The 17,713-nt window shown below is 50.4% G+C and overlaps 1 protein-coding gene across 2 annotated transcripts in view; it reads left to right on the top strand.

Annotated features, from left to right (window-relative positions):
- SPEN (spen family transcriptional repressor) overlaps positions 1-17,713 on the top strand; it is a 66,640-nt gene that overhangs the window by 47,316 nt on the left and 1,611 nt on the right. The window contains exons 7-14 of one of the 2 annotated variants that reach the window (XM_066564186.1): positions 227-352; positions 917-1,030; positions 2,174-2,287; positions 3,836-3,936; positions 6,492-14,430; positions 14,874-15,269; positions 15,957-16,151; positions 16,973-17,131. In XM_066564186.1, coding sequence (XP_066420283.1) covers positions 227-352; positions 917-1,030; positions 2,174-2,287; positions 3,836-3,936; positions 6,492-14,430; positions 14,874-15,269; positions 15,957-16,151; positions 16,973-17,131 — 9,144 coding nt within the window. The remainder of the gene's footprint in view (positions 1-226; positions 353-916; positions 1,031-2,173; positions 2,288-3,835; positions 3,937-6,491; positions 14,431-14,873; positions 15,270-15,956; positions 16,152-16,972; positions 17,132-17,713) is intronic. The other variant, XM_066564187.1, reaches the window with a different exon arrangement.

Below are 17,713 nucleotides of genomic sequence, written 5' to 3'. Positions count from 1 at the left end.
ATTTTAAATCTGCGGGATAAAGAGCTTTCCCTGCTCAGTAAGGATTTGGTTTTGAGATGCAGCAGAACAGCAAAGTTTTAACTGTCTACTATTGTTTAAATCCTCCCTCTGAAGAAAATATTAATTAAAGAGCTTGCTGTGCCACGTGTCCCTGAAAAAAAAACAAGTCCTCTTAGATGGGATTGACTGCTGACTGTGGGCTGTTGTGTTTTGTGCTTGTCCCCAGGACATCGACATTAAGAAGGTGAACGGTGTCCCTCAGTACGCGTTCCTGCAGTACTGCGACATCGCCAGCGTCTGCAAAGCCATTAAGAAGATGGATGGGGAATATCTTGGAAATAACCGGCTCAAGGTAAAGACATCCTCCCCTGGACTGTATCCTTCTTGTGTCTCCCACTGCTGCATCGGGGGATGTTTTGCAGCGAGGTAGTTTATGGAAGTAAGATGGTTTTTAATGCAAGATCATATCAGAGCCTGATGGTTTCAACCACCACCTGATTGGGATTAATCAGCATTTTTGTTGGCTCTGTGCACATGCAGTCCTGGGGTTGAGCACTCAGAAACTGACATTCCCTGGCCTGGAAGGACCACGTCTGGCAGGGCTGTGCTGGGAATCCATCCCCTCCCCATGGCAAACGGGGCCTGTCAGGCCCCAGAGCTGTCAACCTGTCACTTCTCAGACATTCAAACTGTAGAAGAACCCAATGTTGTCAAACACTCTATTTGTTTAAACAAGCAGAATTATTTTCATTAATTGCTCTTTGATTTTTGTTTTGCACCTGCACCAGATGCTAATTTTAGAAAACCCATACAAACAACAGCTTTCTCCAGATAAGTCTTTCATCAGGCAGGCTCTGATCAGTGAGTTTAACCCTTGTGCACTGTACTGATGGAAGTTTTGCCCTTTTGTGTCCAGCTGGGTTTTGGGAAGAGCATGCCTACAAACTGCGTGTGGTTAGATGGGCTTTCCACAAACGTTACGGATCAGTATCTGACCCGACATTTCTGCCGATACGGGCCTGTGGTGAAGGTAGGTGGGAGGCTTTGGCATGTGCTTCCAAGTTGTTACTGTCTTCCTTTCTTCCCATCCTGTCCTTTCAACCCCACTGTCCAGGGCTTTATAGCTCAGGTAGAAAAAATTCTCTCTGGGGTGGAATTTGGCTGACCGGGCTCTGTCAACATAGACAGCAACCAAAAAGAAGTGTTTTGAGTGAGCCGAGATGTTTAGTATTGGAAACCATTTGTTGCTCTTGTGCAGTACAGTCTCTCCCCAGCAAAATTTTTTAAATGTTAGCTGGAAGAACAGCAGTCTAATTACCTAATTACTCATACTTGCTAATTACATAATTAGACATAACTATGTTTTTTTTCATCAGACCGAGAAAAAAAAGACTTTTTAAAAGCAGTCAGGACAATCACAGTGCCAAAAGTACATGGAAGAAGAGAGAAAGTCAATAATGGTGCAACACACCCCTGTCACACAGCGGGAGCCTCTCCCATGCAAGTGATTTATCACGTGCTTAAACTTCAGTGTGGGAGTTGTCCTGTGTGTTTTTATTGGACATGGATGTGCTTGAAATTAAGCAACGTGTGTAAATCTTTGCAGGATCAGGTTCTGGCCTCCCCAAAGGATTTTTGTGGGTTTGTGTTGCAGCTTTGACATTCTTTATTGTAGCTGTTGTTGCTTGAATAATACATTTATGCTGCTAAAGGAAGGCAGTATTTGGAAATTGGGTGTTTAACAAGTGGTGAGTGGTACTGCAGACTGATAACAAAAGCTGGTTCCACTTTGGGATTAAATGTTTCCTTTACCTTTTTTCCCCCCTAAAACACATTGGAAATTTAAAAAAAAACACACACAAAAAAAACCCCTTAACGAAGAAATTATACAAAACTCAGACAACAAAGAAAAAATATTCAAAGTAAAATACAGAAAAACAAAATAAAGGCATAATATACCTCAAGCCACAATATCCACAATTCAAAGCAGTCCCGTGTCCTTTTATTGTCTCTTCATTCCAATATGCCTCATCAGAAAAGTCTGGAAATTCACTTTGCTAAAAATTATTTCCTTCCTGGTATCCTCATGACTTAGGATTTTGTTGGGACTGACATTAAGTCCTGTGGATGAGGCTCTTATTTGGTTTTTGTTTTGTTTTTTTGTTTTTTACAGGTGGTGTTTGACCGCTTAAAAGGCATGGCCCTGGTTCTCTACAATGAGATTGAATATGCACAAGCAGCTGTAAAAGAGACCAAGGGGAGGAAAATCGGTGGGAATAAAATTAAGGTGTGCAGAATGACCTCCAAACCAAAGCAAAACAGGCAAAAAAAGAGGAAAAAATTGTGTTTAGGCCTTCCCCCTTAAATGCTGGCGGTGCAGCCTGCCATGCTCAAGGAATACTTGGCAGGACACACATGTCCCACATATCAAAGGCTTAAATTATATTTTTATGCTCGGCTTATCAAGATGTCAGGGAATCCTGAACTGTTACTTTTAAAGCCTTTTCCAGTATTCTGCTGTTTGTTTCGCTGAACTTGTCTCTCTGAGCTCCTGAGTGTTGGTGTCCGTGTCACTGCCTCGTTTACCCCAATCCAAGGCGCACTTTTGTCTGTTTTTGTGTTAAAAAAAGGAAATCTGAAGGTGTGAGTTCTTCCAGGAAAGCACATGGCTGCATCCAGCTGCCCCATGGCTGATGTCCAGGCTCTGGGGTACACTTACCTCAACATGCAGTCATGGAATCATGGAATGGTTTGGGTTGGAAAAGACCTTAAAGACCATCTTGTCCTTCCTTGCAACACATTTTAAACAACAATTGAAAACATTGCTTTAAAAAACACACAGAAAATACTTTTCTTCCTGGAGCAACACTTAACATGTACAGGGATATCTTGGATTTGGGTGAATGTGGTGATGCCTGTTCTGACTGTCCCATCAGTCCCACTAACTGGGGATGTGAGGTGTCAGCCAACCCTTTGAATTATCTTCCTCCTCCTCCTCCTTTCTCCTCTCCTAAAGAGTGGACAGTGATGTCAGGCATGGTCTCAGCAGCTTCCCACCTCACCCAGGGCTGGGAGCTGGCTGTTCTGTAGTTTCTGAGCATGGTGTTGGGTATCAATCACTTTACAGTGCAGGAAAGCGTTTGGTCCCTTAAAACTTTCACAGTTTGTGTGGATCTTGTTGCTTAATGACTTTGGAATAAGCAACACCCCCAGTGTGGGCCTGTGCTCCATTGCTGTGGTTACACACAGGACTGGGCTGATTCAAAAAATAACAGGAACTAGAATGTTAAAAATATTCTGTTATGTGGCGTACACGTCATGAAATCTGTTCTAATACTTAATTTTTTTTCACTATGCCATTAGCTTCTGAGCACTAGAAAACACCAATTCCTAGAGCAGCTGGGACAGGGAGCTGCAGTTCAGGAGCCTTGGTTCTTTCCCTGCTCTATAACCCCAGGCAAGCACCATGGAGTCCAGAATGGATTTGTAATCCTGACCCTCTGTAGCACTGCCCCGAGATAAAAGGGACTTTGGAACTGTCCTGGCATTAAAAACATCAATAGCACGATAATAATGTGTATTTTTCCTGCTGCTTTGCCCAACAGAAGCCTCTGGGATGGCAGCTTACAACAACATAGTAAGGAGGTAGTTACACAGCTCCACTGAGAAACGTCTTTATTCCTGGGGATGTGCAGGGCCAGAATTGGGAAGAGTTTGACATTTTTTATTAAATTTTACCCCATTTTCAGTTCTGCTCCCACCTTCAGCAGACAGGGAAATGTTGGCAGAGGGAGATGTTTCTGTGACTGAATGTGATTTCCCCTTTCTCTTTCAGGTGGACTTTGCTAATCGGGAGAGTCAGTTGGCATTTTATCATTCCATGGAGAAAACGGGTCAAGATATCAGAGACTTCTATGAAATGCTTGCAGAAAGAAGGCATGTATCAGTATTTTCATTCCATTTTTTGTTTTCCAGCATCACCTTACACAATCCTTTCACTATCATTGTCCTCCACATCATACAATCAAACTTTCTTCAGGCCATAATTCTTAAAAATGTTTTTCTTCTTCTCAACTTAATTCCTTATTTTTTAAGTTTTATTAAAAACACTTCTGCATTTTAGTTTTTTCTTTTTACCTCTTCACTATTTTTAAAATTAAATTTAGGTGATCAAACTTAAGCTGTGCAGATTAGAGCAGGCAAGCTCTCACACATCCGAGGCGTAGCCAGTTAGTGGAATTCCTGCTGAGGTGGAGGTTTCAGTTGTCTGCATGATCCATATTTAAGTATCCTGTTTCTCTGGTGGGTCACCAGGACGCAGTTGGGAGTCATTCATCATGGCTTAGGAATGCAAAGAGCAGCTTATCTGTAACACAGAAATCTGTGTGTTGGTGGATGTACATAAAGTCTGATAAACTGCTGCTCAGCCCTTGAGGAGAGAGTAAAATCTGATCTTCCACCTCCCTCTTTCCAACAGGTTTTTTTGTAACTTGATAAAATGATACATTTTGAGTAAGGATGCATTTTTATTTTGAATAAAGCTGTGTCCTGTGTGGCTGCCCCTTGGCAGCAGCTGGCACCACATGCTGCACAGCCACTTATTTGTCCCTGAAGACCTGGCACAGAAACACTCCACATTTTGGGCTTTTTTTACCTTCACTGACTGAAAAAACACCCTTGTTTTATTCCCTCCAGAGCCTGGCTCATGGTTAGGGCTCTGCCTGCCCAGGAGTCAGCACAGCATGATGCTGGGTGTACCTGGGAGCTGGATAAACCCAACAGTTCCTTGCAGCAAAACAGATTGGTCTGACAATGCAAAATGAGCAGATTTAAAAGCGAGCAGAGTTTGGAAATTGGTGATGAGAATTTGCATAATGGAAATACAAGTGTGCCTTCCCCAGGTCTTGCCAGATGTTGTGATGTGCCAGCAACAAGCATTTCCTCAGAACTGTGCTGGATTCGGGCAAGAGAAGGGCATTTTTGGATGTTTTTTTAGCACATGGGACTCAGGTGGACTTGTCTTTGCCATGGAATAATCCTGGTTTTTCCTTCTCTGTCACTCTGTGCTCACACAGTCATTAGGAGATCCATAAGGATAATGGATCATGGAGCAGTGGAGCGAGCTCTGCAGTGACTCCTGTAATTCTGCAGCTTCTGGTGCCCCTCCAAGCTCCTCCTTGCAGATGTGCTGAGATCTGCACAAACCACCTAAACACCTTCTCTTGAGGTTGTAGTTGGAGCCTGTCTAAATAGGACCCAAGGGAAAAAAAGACCATGAAAAAACAAACAAAATCCCTGATCAATATTTTTAACTTCACAGCTGCTTTTCACATCCCACCTCACTTGCAGGATGAGGTTTTAGTCTTCTCTGTTTTGTCCCTTTTTCAATTTTTTACTTTTCTTAAAAGGTGGAAGTTGCCAGCTTTTAACATAAAACATAAATTCTGAAGCCAAATAAACCTATGAGGAATCCCAGAATCATTTGGATTGGGAAGGACCCCCAAGGTCATTGAGTCCAACCTTGATCCCCTCCCCTCCTTGTCCCCAGCCCAGAGCACTGAGTGCCACATCCAGGCCTTCCTTGGACACCTCCAGGGATGGGTTCTCCAAACCTCCCTGGGCAGCCCCTGCATGGCCTGAGCACCCTCTCCATGGGGAAATTCCTCCTTGTGTCCAACCTGAGCCTGCCCTGGCCCAGCCTGAGGCCGGTCCCTCTCCTCCTGTCCCTGTTCCCTGGGAGCAGAGCCCAACCCCACCTTAGTACAGAGTGTGAAAAACACTCTGCAATGGTGAGGAATTGAAACTCCAGCTTTATTCCACCTCCCAGATACGCTCAGTCTTAAAAATCACTTATTTTTGCTGCTTGGAGGTATTGAAATAACAACATTAATTGCTTGACTTGCTTTGCTGAATGAATTCACCTGCTCTTAAAAACAGCCTGGTATTTGTTGACTTGGTTTTACTGTAAACAGGCAACGCCAGCAAGTCACATGCAGTGAAAGAGCTAATTTGGGAATTAAAAGATCACTTGCAGGGCTTAGGATTTTTAAAGAAATCTTACCATCACTTTGCTGCTTAGTAATGGAGAGATTTGATTTGACTCATGTTTTCAGAGTCAAATGAAAGTCTCAGGTTCTGGACAAGGGGGTGTCTTCACCCTGCCAGCCTTGTGTGATGCACAGGTGCTGTGTTGGTTTTTCCTTCATTTCATGCAAGGTTTGAATTTGACAAAAACAAAGGAGTGAGGGTGGTGAAACAATGCTTGGAAGAGCTGTTATGACATTACCCATAAAGTATATTTGGTATTTGATAAGTTAACAAAAGTATTTAGTCCACTGCACACAGATGCCTTGCCAAACCTCTGTGTGCAGCTGCCTTGATGCACGTAGGAAAAAAGATCAGAAAACAGTTTCTTTACATAGCAAAAAGCTATGGTAACAGAGTAGACTGGTTGAGAAGGAGAGCTAGAATCTGTTTATTCTTATGTTTAGCAGAGACGAGCGAAGAGGATCCTACGAATACGCCCCTGACCGTACTTACTACGAGACCGTTCGGACCCCGGGGACGTATCCCGAGGATCCTCGGCGGGAATACCCAGCTCGGGGCAGAGAATTCTACGCCGAGTGGGATCCCTACCAAGGAGACTACTACGACCCACGATACTACGACGACCCTCGCGAGTACCGGGATTACCGGGGAGATCCGTACGAGCAGGACATCAGGGAGTACAGCTACAGGCAACGGGAGAGGGAGAGGGAGAGGGAACGGTTTGAATCCGATCGGGACAGAGACCACGAACGGAGGCCGATCGAGCGGAGCCAGAGCCCGACGCACTCGCGGCGCCCGCAGAGCCCCGGAGCGTCCCCCTCGCAGTCGGAACGGCTGCAGAGCGACTCGGAGAGGAGGATTTACAGCAGGTCCTCAGATCGCAGCGGCAGCTGCAGCTCGCTGTCCCCGCCGCGATACGACAAGCTGGACAAAGCCCGCGTGGAGCGATACGCAAAAAACGAGAAGGTGGAGAAAGAGCGCGTTTTCGAGCAGGAGAGGGTGGACAAGGAGAAGCGCTTGGTGAGGAAGGAAAAGCTGGAAAAAATAGAAAAGGAGAAAACAGATAAGCAGAAACGAAAAGCGAAAATCCATTCACCCAGCTCTCAGTCCTCGGAAACAGATCAGGAGAATGAGAGAGAGCCCAGCCCAGAAAAACTGAAGGGCAACAGTAAACAAAGCAAAGAGAGGGGTGACAAAGAAGGGACAGCAAAGAACCGCCTGGAACTGATGCCCTGTGTTGTGCTGACCCGTGTGAAGGAAAAGGAGGGGAAGGTGATCGATCAACCTGCACTGGAGAAACTGAGGGCAAAGCTGGATAATGACACTCTGAAATCCCCACTGCTCGAACAGAAAACCCAGACATCCCAGGCTGAGCAAGCCAAGTCGGAGCAGTCTAAACTAGAACCTGTCAGAACCAAGGTACAGAAGGAGAAAGCCCTTGCCAGTCACATCGAAGTGGTGGACAAGGAGGGAAAAATTAAACCCAAAAAGCACTTGAAGACAGAGCAAACTTCCGAGGGGGCCAATGCAGTGGATTTAGACAAGTTGGAGGCTCGTAAAAGGCGTTTTGCCGATGCGAATCCAAAACCTGACAGGCAAAAACTGGATGTAAAACGGAGTAGCCAAGATGAGGAGGATGCACGCATGGTTTTGAAAAAGCAGCTTGATGCGACAGCGTCGTCTCGAGAAGCACCAGTGTTAAGGGAAGGAGAATTGGAGAGAAAACCCCTGAGGAAGGAGATGCTGAAAAGGGAATCTAAAAAACTCAAACTGGAAAGACTTATTCCTGTTACTAGTCCCAAAGAAGTTCAGGACACTCTTAATGTTGGTGGGATTGGCATGCGTCCCACCCTGGATCTGCAGGCAAGGCTCATGGAGGCACCCGAGGAACCTGTGGAAGTTCAGGAACTCCCTCCTAAAAAACTAAACCCAGTAAAACCCCAGCATAAACAGGTACAGCTGCTGGATGAGCAGGGAACAGAGAGAGAGGACACAAGGAAGAACTATTCCAGCCTTCCTGAAGAAACACCAGACCATAAACTTAGCCAAGAGAAACCTCAGTCAGCTGACACGGAGGAGAAAATCAGCATCGACATTGACCACACGCAGAGCTACCGGAAACAGATGGAGCAGAGTCGCAGGTTGAAACAGCAGCTGGAAATGGAGATAGCAAAGTCGGAGAAGTTTGGCAGTCCAAAGAAAGAGGTGGATGAATATGAAAAGCGGAGTCTGGTTCACGAGGTGGGAAAGCCTCCACAAGACGTCACCGATGACTCTCCACCAAGTAAAAGGAAAAAGACTGACCAGTTTGACTTTGAAATCAGCACTAAGAGAGAAAGGAACTACAGAAGTTCGCGTCAGGTGAGTGAGGACTCCGAAAGGATGTCATGTTCCCCAAGCATCAGGCACTTCCCGTTCCATGAGGATGACGACACACTCGATTCTCCAAGGTTAATGCCATTGAAGGAAACCAAAGAGTCACCTAAAATAGAAGAAAAGGGTCTTTCATACTCCAACATGACTGTGAGGGAGGACTCGCTGAAATTCAATCCTTATGATTCCAGCAGAAGGGAGCAGATGGCAGAAATGGCTAAAATAAAACTCTCTGTGCTGAGTTCTGAGGAAGACTCAAGTAGGTGGGAAACCCAAGTGAAACAAGAGCCTGGCAGAGTCGATATCAGCTTTCCAAGCAGCATTGTGAAAAGAGACAGTATACGGAAACGGTCTGTCCGAGACCTGGAACCTGGGGAGGTGCCTTCAGATTCGGATGATGATGGCGAAAACAAGCCCCATTCCCCAAAAGCCTCGTCCTTGTTAGAGAGTTCCAGGTTGTCTTTTTTATTAAGGGACAGAGAAGAGAAGTTCCGTGAAAGAGAGGAAAGACTCCAGTCCGGTTCCTTAGAAAGAAACAAATTCTACTCTTTTGCATTGGACAAGACAATCACACCTGACACAAAGGCCTTGCTTGAAAGGGCTAAATCCCTCTCTTCCTCCAGAGAGGAAAACTGGTCCTTTCTAGACTGGGATTCAAGATTTGCTAGTTTCAGAAACAATAAAGACAAAGAGAAGGTTGACTCGGCTCCAAGACCTATTCCATCCTGGTATATGAAAAAGAAAAAAATCAGAACTGATTCCGAAGGTGGAAAACTGGATGATAAAAAAGAGGACCATAAAGAGGAGGAACAAGAGCGGCAGGAACTGTTTGCTTCTCGGTTTTTGCACAGTTCAATCTTTGAACAGGACTCCAAACGCCTGCAGCATTTAGAGAGGAAGGATGATGATCTGGACTTCATCTCTGGAAGGCTGTATGGGAGACAGTCCTCCTCTGATGGGACGAACAGCACGGCTGATTTGGTGCAAGAGCCAGTGGTTCTCTTCCACAGTAGGTTTGTTGAGCTGACACGAATGCAGCAGAAAGAAAAGGAGAAAGATCAGAAACCAAAAGAAGTCGAGAAACAGGAAGATAAAGAAAATCGGCCAAAAACACCAGAAATGGTTCCTGATAGTAAAGAAACAGAACATAAACCTTCTTCAGCTGTTGGTCCTTCTTCAGTCACCGTCCTCCCACAGGAACCAGCTCCCATCGCTCCCGAGAAAATAGTGAGCGAAAAGGTCCTGGTGGAACCAGCTTCTGTCAAAGAAGAGAAACCTTCTGAACCTGCTGCTGCTGCTGCAGCAGAGGAACAAAAACCTTTTCCTGAACTTGCTGCTCCTGTCAAAATGGAACCTCCTGAGCAAACAGAACCTCCGCCAGTTGTAGAAGCGAGTAAAGAAATTATTGCTACAACCCTGGCGCCAGAGGAAGATGCTGTGGCAACAGAGCATCCTTCGTACTTGGATACCAAACCTCCCACTCCTGGGGCCTCGTTTTCTGATGCAGACATCAGTGTAGATCCAGAACCTGAGGCTGCCCAGCTGCTTCCACCTCCGCCCAAGCTAGTTCAGAAGTCAGACGAGGCTGCAGAACCTAAAGAGGAAAATCCTCCACCCTCTGCCAACAGCGATGCTGGTGTGAGTCAAAAGGTGGAGGCGGCTGCTGAGGTCCTGCCGCCTGTTTCCGACAATGATATGGAAGTGGAACCTCCGGTTGTTGTAAAAGATAAAAAGTCCTACAAAAGTAAACGGTCTAAGACTCCCGTGCAGTCGGCTGCAGCTAATGTCACAGAAAAGCCCGTCACGAGGAAGAGCGAAAGAATTGACCGTGAGAAACTGAAAAGGTCGAGCTCTCCTCGCGGGGAGACCCAGAAGCTTTCTGAATTGAAAGTGGAGGCAGAAAAGGTTTCAAGGAATGCTGCTAAATCCCCAAGTTCTGCTGCAGAGCCAGAAAACGTGGAGCTGAGCTTGCCGATAGGCCGGACCAGGCGCAGAAACGTGAGGTCAGTCTATGCTACCACAGGGGACAACGAAGGCCCATCTCCGGTGAAGGACTCCATGGAGGTCACTAGATCCACTAGGAAGAGAGTGGAAAAGGAACCACAGGAAACAGTGACTACTGTTCCCACAACCCCGAGGAGGGGAAGACCTCCCAAATCCCGCCGTAAGCCAGAGGAGGAGATCTCTCCAATAAAGACCGAACCGGTACAACAAGAGGTGGAGGAAGCTGAAACTAAAGATACTGTGGAAGCTCCTAAACCTGCAGAGGGTTGGAGGTCTCCTAGATCCCAGAAGCTCACACACACTCACTCATCAGCTGCTGCCAGCCAACAGGGGAAGAAAGGGAAGAATGAACCGAAAGCCGATACCATGGCTGAATCCGAAGATGCTGCTGAAAGAAGCGGTCAGGAATCAAGCATCAGTGACAACAGCAATAAAGCAAAAGCTGCTGAGAAAGAGCCAGCAGCAAGTGAGCAGAAACGTGATCGGAAGGAACTGGATGTGGAGAAAAATCAGCTAGAAATCCCCACAGTTGAGATCACTGAGAAGAAGCCAGTGCCAGAAAAGGTTACGAAATCCAAAAGGGGAAGGTACAAAAATACCAAAACGGTCGTTGATAAGGCATCCGTGTGTCTCAAAAATGTAGAAATACGCCTCAACGTCGATGAAGTCAAGGGTGCCTTGAGGCCCACCGAAGAGGAGGCAGAGCCGGTGGCAGTGTCACCACCCAAGATGAAGAGCCCTCCAAAAGAGGACATCCTGCCCCCCCACTTCTCTAAGAATGAGGTAGAAGATTCATTCCCAGAAATGGAAAAGGAGGTGACACGGGAGCCCAAGCAGTCGCCTGAGGCTGCCCAGTTAGCAAAGCAGATTGAGCTCGAGCAGGCAGTGGAGAACATTGCAAAACTCACTGAAACTCCTCCGACAATTGCTGCCTACAAAGAGCCAACGACAGATGTGGCTGAAGTCCGTCAGGAGGAGGAGGCAGATAAACCTGCACACCAGGCCAGTGAAACAGAGCTGGCAGCAGCCATCGGCTCCATCATCAATGATATTTCTGGGGAGACAGAAAGCTTCCCTGCACCGCCGACATATCCTGCTGAATCTGAGGCTGAGATCCCCACAGAGCCCTTGGTGTTGCAATCCCCTCGGGAGGAGATGGAGCCTGAGACAGATCAGGCAGTGAACAATATCCTAGAAACCGAGACTGCCGTTGAGCCTGTGGTGCAGCCAGTGCCTGGCTCCGTCCCATCAGCGCTGGAGACTGAGAGCAAGGAGTCTGAGGTCAGCTTCAGTGAATCTTCCAACTCTGCACAGGAGGCCGAGACCTTGCAGGAGGCTGAAGTTGCTCGGAAGGAAAAGGGCCGTCAGAAAACCACGCGGCAGAGACGCAAGAAGAGCACAAGCAGGAAGGGCGACGCTGCTGAAGTCAACGCCTTTGAGCCGGAGAGGGTGCAGAGCAAATCACCCCCCGCCAATGAAGTAAAGACAAAACCTGAAGAAGCCTCAAAGGAGGAGAAGCAAATCAAGCCCACAGCATCCATGGAGCCAAGTGCTTCTGAGGTCACCAAGGCTGTAGCTGCTGACGTTGTGGCTGCACATGAGGCTGTCCCTGAGAGCAGCACCTCTCCAAAGGTGCCTGCTCCGGCTCCTTTGGACCTGGGTCCCCCACCAGTCCCCCTCGACGAGGGGAGTCAGAGCGGATTCAAGATCCGGTCGCCCCTGGAGAACGCTGCCATCACACCACCGAGTGCCCCGAACGCAGCCCTTCCTGCTGTCCCCGCGGCAGCGGCGGCCAAGCTGCCCACCCCGGTGCCCACCACCATCGTCCCCCTTCACTCCAGCACTGCCAAGGTGCCGGAGTGGATGGTCAGGCATGAGGAGCCCCGTGCCCGTTCCACACCCCCACCCGCTCTCCCACCGGACACAAAGGCGTCGGATATCGACACAAACTCCAGCACTTTGAGGAAGATACTCATGGAGCCCAAATACGTCTCAGCAACGAGCATAACCTCCACGCACGTGACAACGACGCACACGGAGCCAGTGAGCGCACCGTGCCTGGAGGAGGCGCCTCTCCACCCTGCCGTGGAGGCCATCAAGGCGGTTTCTGAGGAGAAGCCGGCCGTTCCCATCACCAACGCCCTGGACCCACCGGTGGCCGAAGCGCCAGTGTTCAGCGAGAAGGAAAAGGTCAACACAGTCATTGCTCCCAAAGCCACTTCTGTCATCAGCAGGATGCCCCACAGCGTGGATTTGGAGGAGGCTCCAAGGATCACCTTGGTGAAACAAGCTCCCCAAACCCAGACCTGCCTCGTCAATGCTCCCTCGCCGAAATTTAAGCAGAGGTCAAGTGCAAATGATAACAGCAGGTTTCATCCAGGATCGATGTCCATTATCGAGGAGAGGCCGGTGGAGGCTGGGTCCAGTCCAGGGCTGCGGGTGAACACCTCGGAAGGTGTGGTGCTCCTGAGTTACTCAGGGCAGAAGACAGAAGGTCCTCAGCGAATCAGTGCCAAGATCAGCCAGATTCCCCCAGCCAGCGCTGTGGACATTGAGTTCCAGCAGTCTGTATCCAAGTCTCAGATTAAACAGGAGCCTATCACGCCATCCCAGCCGGCACCGAAAGGCTCCCAGACCTCGGCGGGCTATGGGACTGTTTCCACCCATTCTTCGTTGGTACTCGGAGCACAGCCCTACAACACCTCGCCCGTCATCTCCTCCGTCAAACAGGAGCGTGCCGCGCTGGACAAGCCTGACTCGTCCCACCTCGCTGTCCAGACCCCGGCGTCGCAGCCCGGCAAGGTCCTGACGCAGACCGTAAACACTCCACCCGTGCTGGTCCATAACCAGATGGTTGTGAACAAAAAACTCTCTGACCCAGCTGCTCTGAAAGTGGAGACAAAGACTCTGCAACCCTCCAACCTGAGTCCTGGGGTTAGTCCTCACCACCCTTCCCTCTCTGGGAAGATGCACTCAGAAGCAAACCACGTCAGCTCGGGCCCCAGCACCCCGACCGACCGGGCCATCTCCCACCTGGGGGTCAGCAAACAGGAGCCGCACTCGCCGCGCACCAGCGGGCACTCGCCGTCGCCGTTCCCCCGGGCCTGTCACCCCGGCAGTACCTCGTCTCCGGCTTTGTCCAGCAGCACCCCGGTCATGCTGGCGCCGGGAATTCCCGTTCCTCAGTACATATCCAGCATGCATCCCGAGCAATCTGTTATCATGCCCCCCCACAGCGTAACACAGACTGTGTCCCTGGGCCATCTATCCCAAGGTGAGGTGAGGATGAACACCCCTCCTCTCTCCGGCATTCCCTACGGCATCCGCCCGGAAGCTCTCCACTCCCCCCGAGCTGCTCTGCAACCCCAGATGGAGATGAAACCCCAGCGATCCAGCACGCCCCAGCCAGCACCCATCCGAGACATCGTCATGCCCCCGCTGTCCTCCCAGCATCCCCCCGAGGAGGAGCTGCACTTCCACCACACGGCGGTGTGCCGCGGGCCAGCCCCGGTGCAGTCCGACGTGCTGGTGATGCAGCCCGACTACCGCATGCACCCCGGCAGCCTGCGGCTGGAGCAGTACAACGTCCCGCGGGACGTCAGGATGATCATGCACCCGCACATGGCCGCCGTGGGCGAGCACCACTCGGAAACGCGACAATCCCGCACGCCCGAAGGGGCCGTCAAAACTCCCCCAGTCAGTAAGACCCCGCAGCCTGGCAAAGAGACTCCCAAATCCTCGGAAGGCAAGATGGCCCATTCTCCCCACAGCGAGCCGCGGCTGCTCAGCGTGCCCTCGGGCAGCCAGCTGCCCGGGCTGCCCCTGACGCAGCCCGTGGTGGTCCCACACGGGGTGCAGATCATGCATCCCGCCGGGAGCTCCTTCCACGATTACCGCTCCGTGTACGGCGACATGAGGAATTACCACACGGCACAGCTTGGGCATCCGCAGTTCCCGGGCGCCTCGCCCATCGGGCTGCCCTCACGGAGCATGACCCCGTCCCAGGTGAGAAAGAAAACCCTTTACCTGACTCCCTGGAGTCTGGGTCTGTTTCTTATGGGAAATGGGGTTCAAATGCTGCTTAGCATCAGAGGAAGCTGAAAACTCTGAACCCCTCTGGAGTTCCACCCAGGAGAGGGGAAGGTGCCTGCAAGTTTCTGGATGTGGTGATAGGGGGAGAATTGCCAGTACCAAGGTGGTGCATGGGTCAGGGATCCTTGGATGGATGGTGTGACTAAGGATGGGCTTGGGGCAGGATTCAGGGAGTGGGGTTTCAGCTCAGGTGGGCTTGGAAGTGGGAGACTGTCCCAGGTGCCGCCGCAGCAGAGCTGCTGCTGTGACACGGATGTCTCCACCAGGAATCTCATGGTGTCCTGGCAGCCTTATAATGGGGTTAAATACACCCTTGGCCTAAACATCTTTCCTTTTCCTCCCTGCCTGCTTCCCAGGGTCTGCCGGAGGGCGAGCACTCGCACCCCAGCCAGCCAGTCCGCAGCAAGACCCCTCAGATCCCACAGGATCCCAAGGGCCCATCGGCAGCAGGGCCGGAGCAGAGTCACCACACCCCTGTGAACAGGCACACGGCACAGATGGACCCCCACGTCCACCTGCAGAGGGCACAAGGGGACACGAGCCAGACCTCGTACCCCTCGCCCGTTGCCATCTCCATGAAGCAGGAGCTTCCGTCGCCGCACCAGCCGCAGGCAGTTCCCAAGCAATCCATGTTTATCCCCACGACCTCGGGGCCGCCCCTCAGCCGCCCGGAGCCCCAGTCCACGCTCAAGCAGGAGCCATCCCCTCACCCTGTGTCCCAGAGACCTGTGGACATGGTCCAGCTGCTGACAGTGAGTGTCGTGATCCTGATCCGGGGGGAAATCACCTGGTTCTGTCTCAGCCATAGCACCAAATCTGACCTTTCTTGCATCAAAAACTTCAGATGCAGAAAAGGCATTGTTTGGGTTTTGGGTTGTTTTGTCTCTGATGGATTTTAGGCATGTTCACTATTCCAAGTCAGTTTTACAAGTCAGCATTTTCCTGGAAAGTGTTTCCTTGTAGGCAGGGGAGAGAGTTGGTGTATTTCATTTAAATAAAAAGGAAAAACCACTCTCTCAAGTGTAGAAAATGAGAAAGAGGAGGGAGGCAGTAAGGAACAGGTACCAGCAAGGAGCTGAGAGTTGTGTTCAGCACCAAATGTCTCCCATGTGACCTCAAGCAGTTCTTCTGTTATTTCTCAATTTGTCCATTTGTAAAAGGGAACACAGCATTCAGGAACAGCCTTGTGCTGGGTGGGCGGCAGAGGGATTGGGATGATGGGATCCACCCAGGCAGGCTGGCCAGCTGGAAGGAAAAGGACTGAATTCCTGATTTAGCAGGATGTAACCCAGGCCTGGCCTGTGGAGGGTTGATCTGGTGCTACATCTCTGCTGAGCCTTTAAACCTCCGACGGAAGCGTCGGTGGCAGCCGAGCAGCTCAGCCTTCCAGATCCCACCCTCCTTGCTGTGGGTGTAATGCTCTCTCCCTCTCTTCCCAGAAATACCCCATTGTCTGGCAGGGTCTGCTGGCTCTCAAGAACGACACAGCAGCCGTGCAGCTGCACTTTGTGTCTGGGAACAACGTCCTGGCTCACCGCTCGCTGCCGGCGCCCGAGGGAGGGCCCCCCCTGCGCATCGCGCAGCGCATGCGGCTCGAGGCCTCCCAGCTCGAGGGCGTCGCACGCAGGATGATGGTGAGGGCCCGGGCTGGGGCAGGGAGGCAGGTTGGGAGTCTCAGAGCTTGGCTGGGCTCACCAGCTGCGGGGCTGGAAACCACCGGGGCTCCCCAAAACCCCGGCCTCTGTCCCGTGGGCTCCTCAGGGAATGGGCCCGGCCCCAAGGCTGCCCAAAGGAGCGTTTGGACATTGCTCTCAGGGGTGCACAGGGAGGGATTGTTGGGATCCTGTGCATGGCCTGGAGTTGGACTTGATGATCCCTGTGGATTCCTTCCAATCCAGGAAATCGCTGTGATTCTGTTTTGGGATCCTGGTGTTCACATTGATTCCTTCAACCCAGGGAGTGTAACATTGATTTCAGATGATGAGCAATAGCTCCTACACTGCACTTATGGAAAAGGCAGTGAGAGCTGGGAAACCTTTAGGTCATGCTGAGCCCGGGGACAAACTCCTGCTGGTTTCAGTGTGTCTGAGTAGGGTGGGAAGGGGAGTTCAGGTGGCCATGAAATCCATTTTTAGTCTTTTCCACCATGGCTGAGCTCTCAGCAAGTTTTGGAATCACAGAATCCCAGACGGGTTTGGGTTGGAGGGACCTTAAAGCCCATCCCACTCCCTGCCATGGGCAGGGACAGCTTCCACTATCCCAGGTTGCTCCAGGCCCTGTCCAGCCTGGCCCTGACCTTGGACACTTCTGGGGATGGGGCAGCCACCGCTTCTCTGGGGTACAAATTGTAACATCAAGGAATTTAAATTGAGGGTTTTCCCCCATGGATAGTGGATGGATGGCTGGAAAACACCCCCTGATGCAGCATTTCCCTGAGCCTGTCCTTCCCCTGCAGGTGGAGAGCGATTACTGCCTGCTGCTGGCCCTGCCCTGCGGCCGGGACCAGGAGGACGTGGTCAGTCAGACCGAGTCGCTCAAGGCCGCCTTCATCAGCTACCTGCAGGCCAAGCAGGCTGCAGGCATCATCAACGTCCCCAACCCCGGCTCCAACCAGGTATGGCATGGCACAGAGCCCTGCAGTGCCACAGGGACACCAAACCAGGCCCTAATGGCACAGTCATGGTACCCTGCAGTGCCACAGGGACACCAAACCAGAACCCAGCAGCGTGGGCACAGAACTCTCCCTGCAGTGCCACAGGGACACCAAACCAGGCCCTTTTGGCACAGGCAGCTTGGGCTTCTGCTGGATCTGCCTGGGGTTATTGGTCAAACAACCCCTCCCTACATTTCCATCACCACCCATCAAAGACATGGATGGGATCCATAAATTTTTGATAGGATCAATATAATCATTGATGGATTTGATGAAAGCAACCCCAAGCCAAAAAAAACCCAAATGTATGTTTGGTGTGTTCCCAGTTAATTTTCAGACTGAAAAAGCATTTCCCAAATGCATTTCTCAGCTCTTTTATCTCTGAAGTAGAGTCCTGGTTTATTCCCCATATCCTGATTTTTCCAGGACAGCTGGTGTTCTCTTGCAGAATGCATTTGGTGCTGTGGAGGGTTTATTCCAGGTGTGTTGCTGCACTGATTGCAGTTTAACCTGGGTGTAATTTAATTCTGGGTATAAAGAGCC

This window comes from Molothrus aeneus, chromosome 21 (assembly GCF_037042795.1).
Source record: "Molothrus aeneus isolate 106 chromosome 21, BPBGC_Maene_1.0, whole genome shotgun sequence".
Lineage (NCBI taxonomy): Eukaryota > Metazoa > Chordata > Aves > Passeriformes > Icteridae > Molothrus > Molothrus aeneus.
Note: the sequence above shows the minus strand (reverse complement) of the source record. Positions and strands in the feature narration are given on the sequence as shown.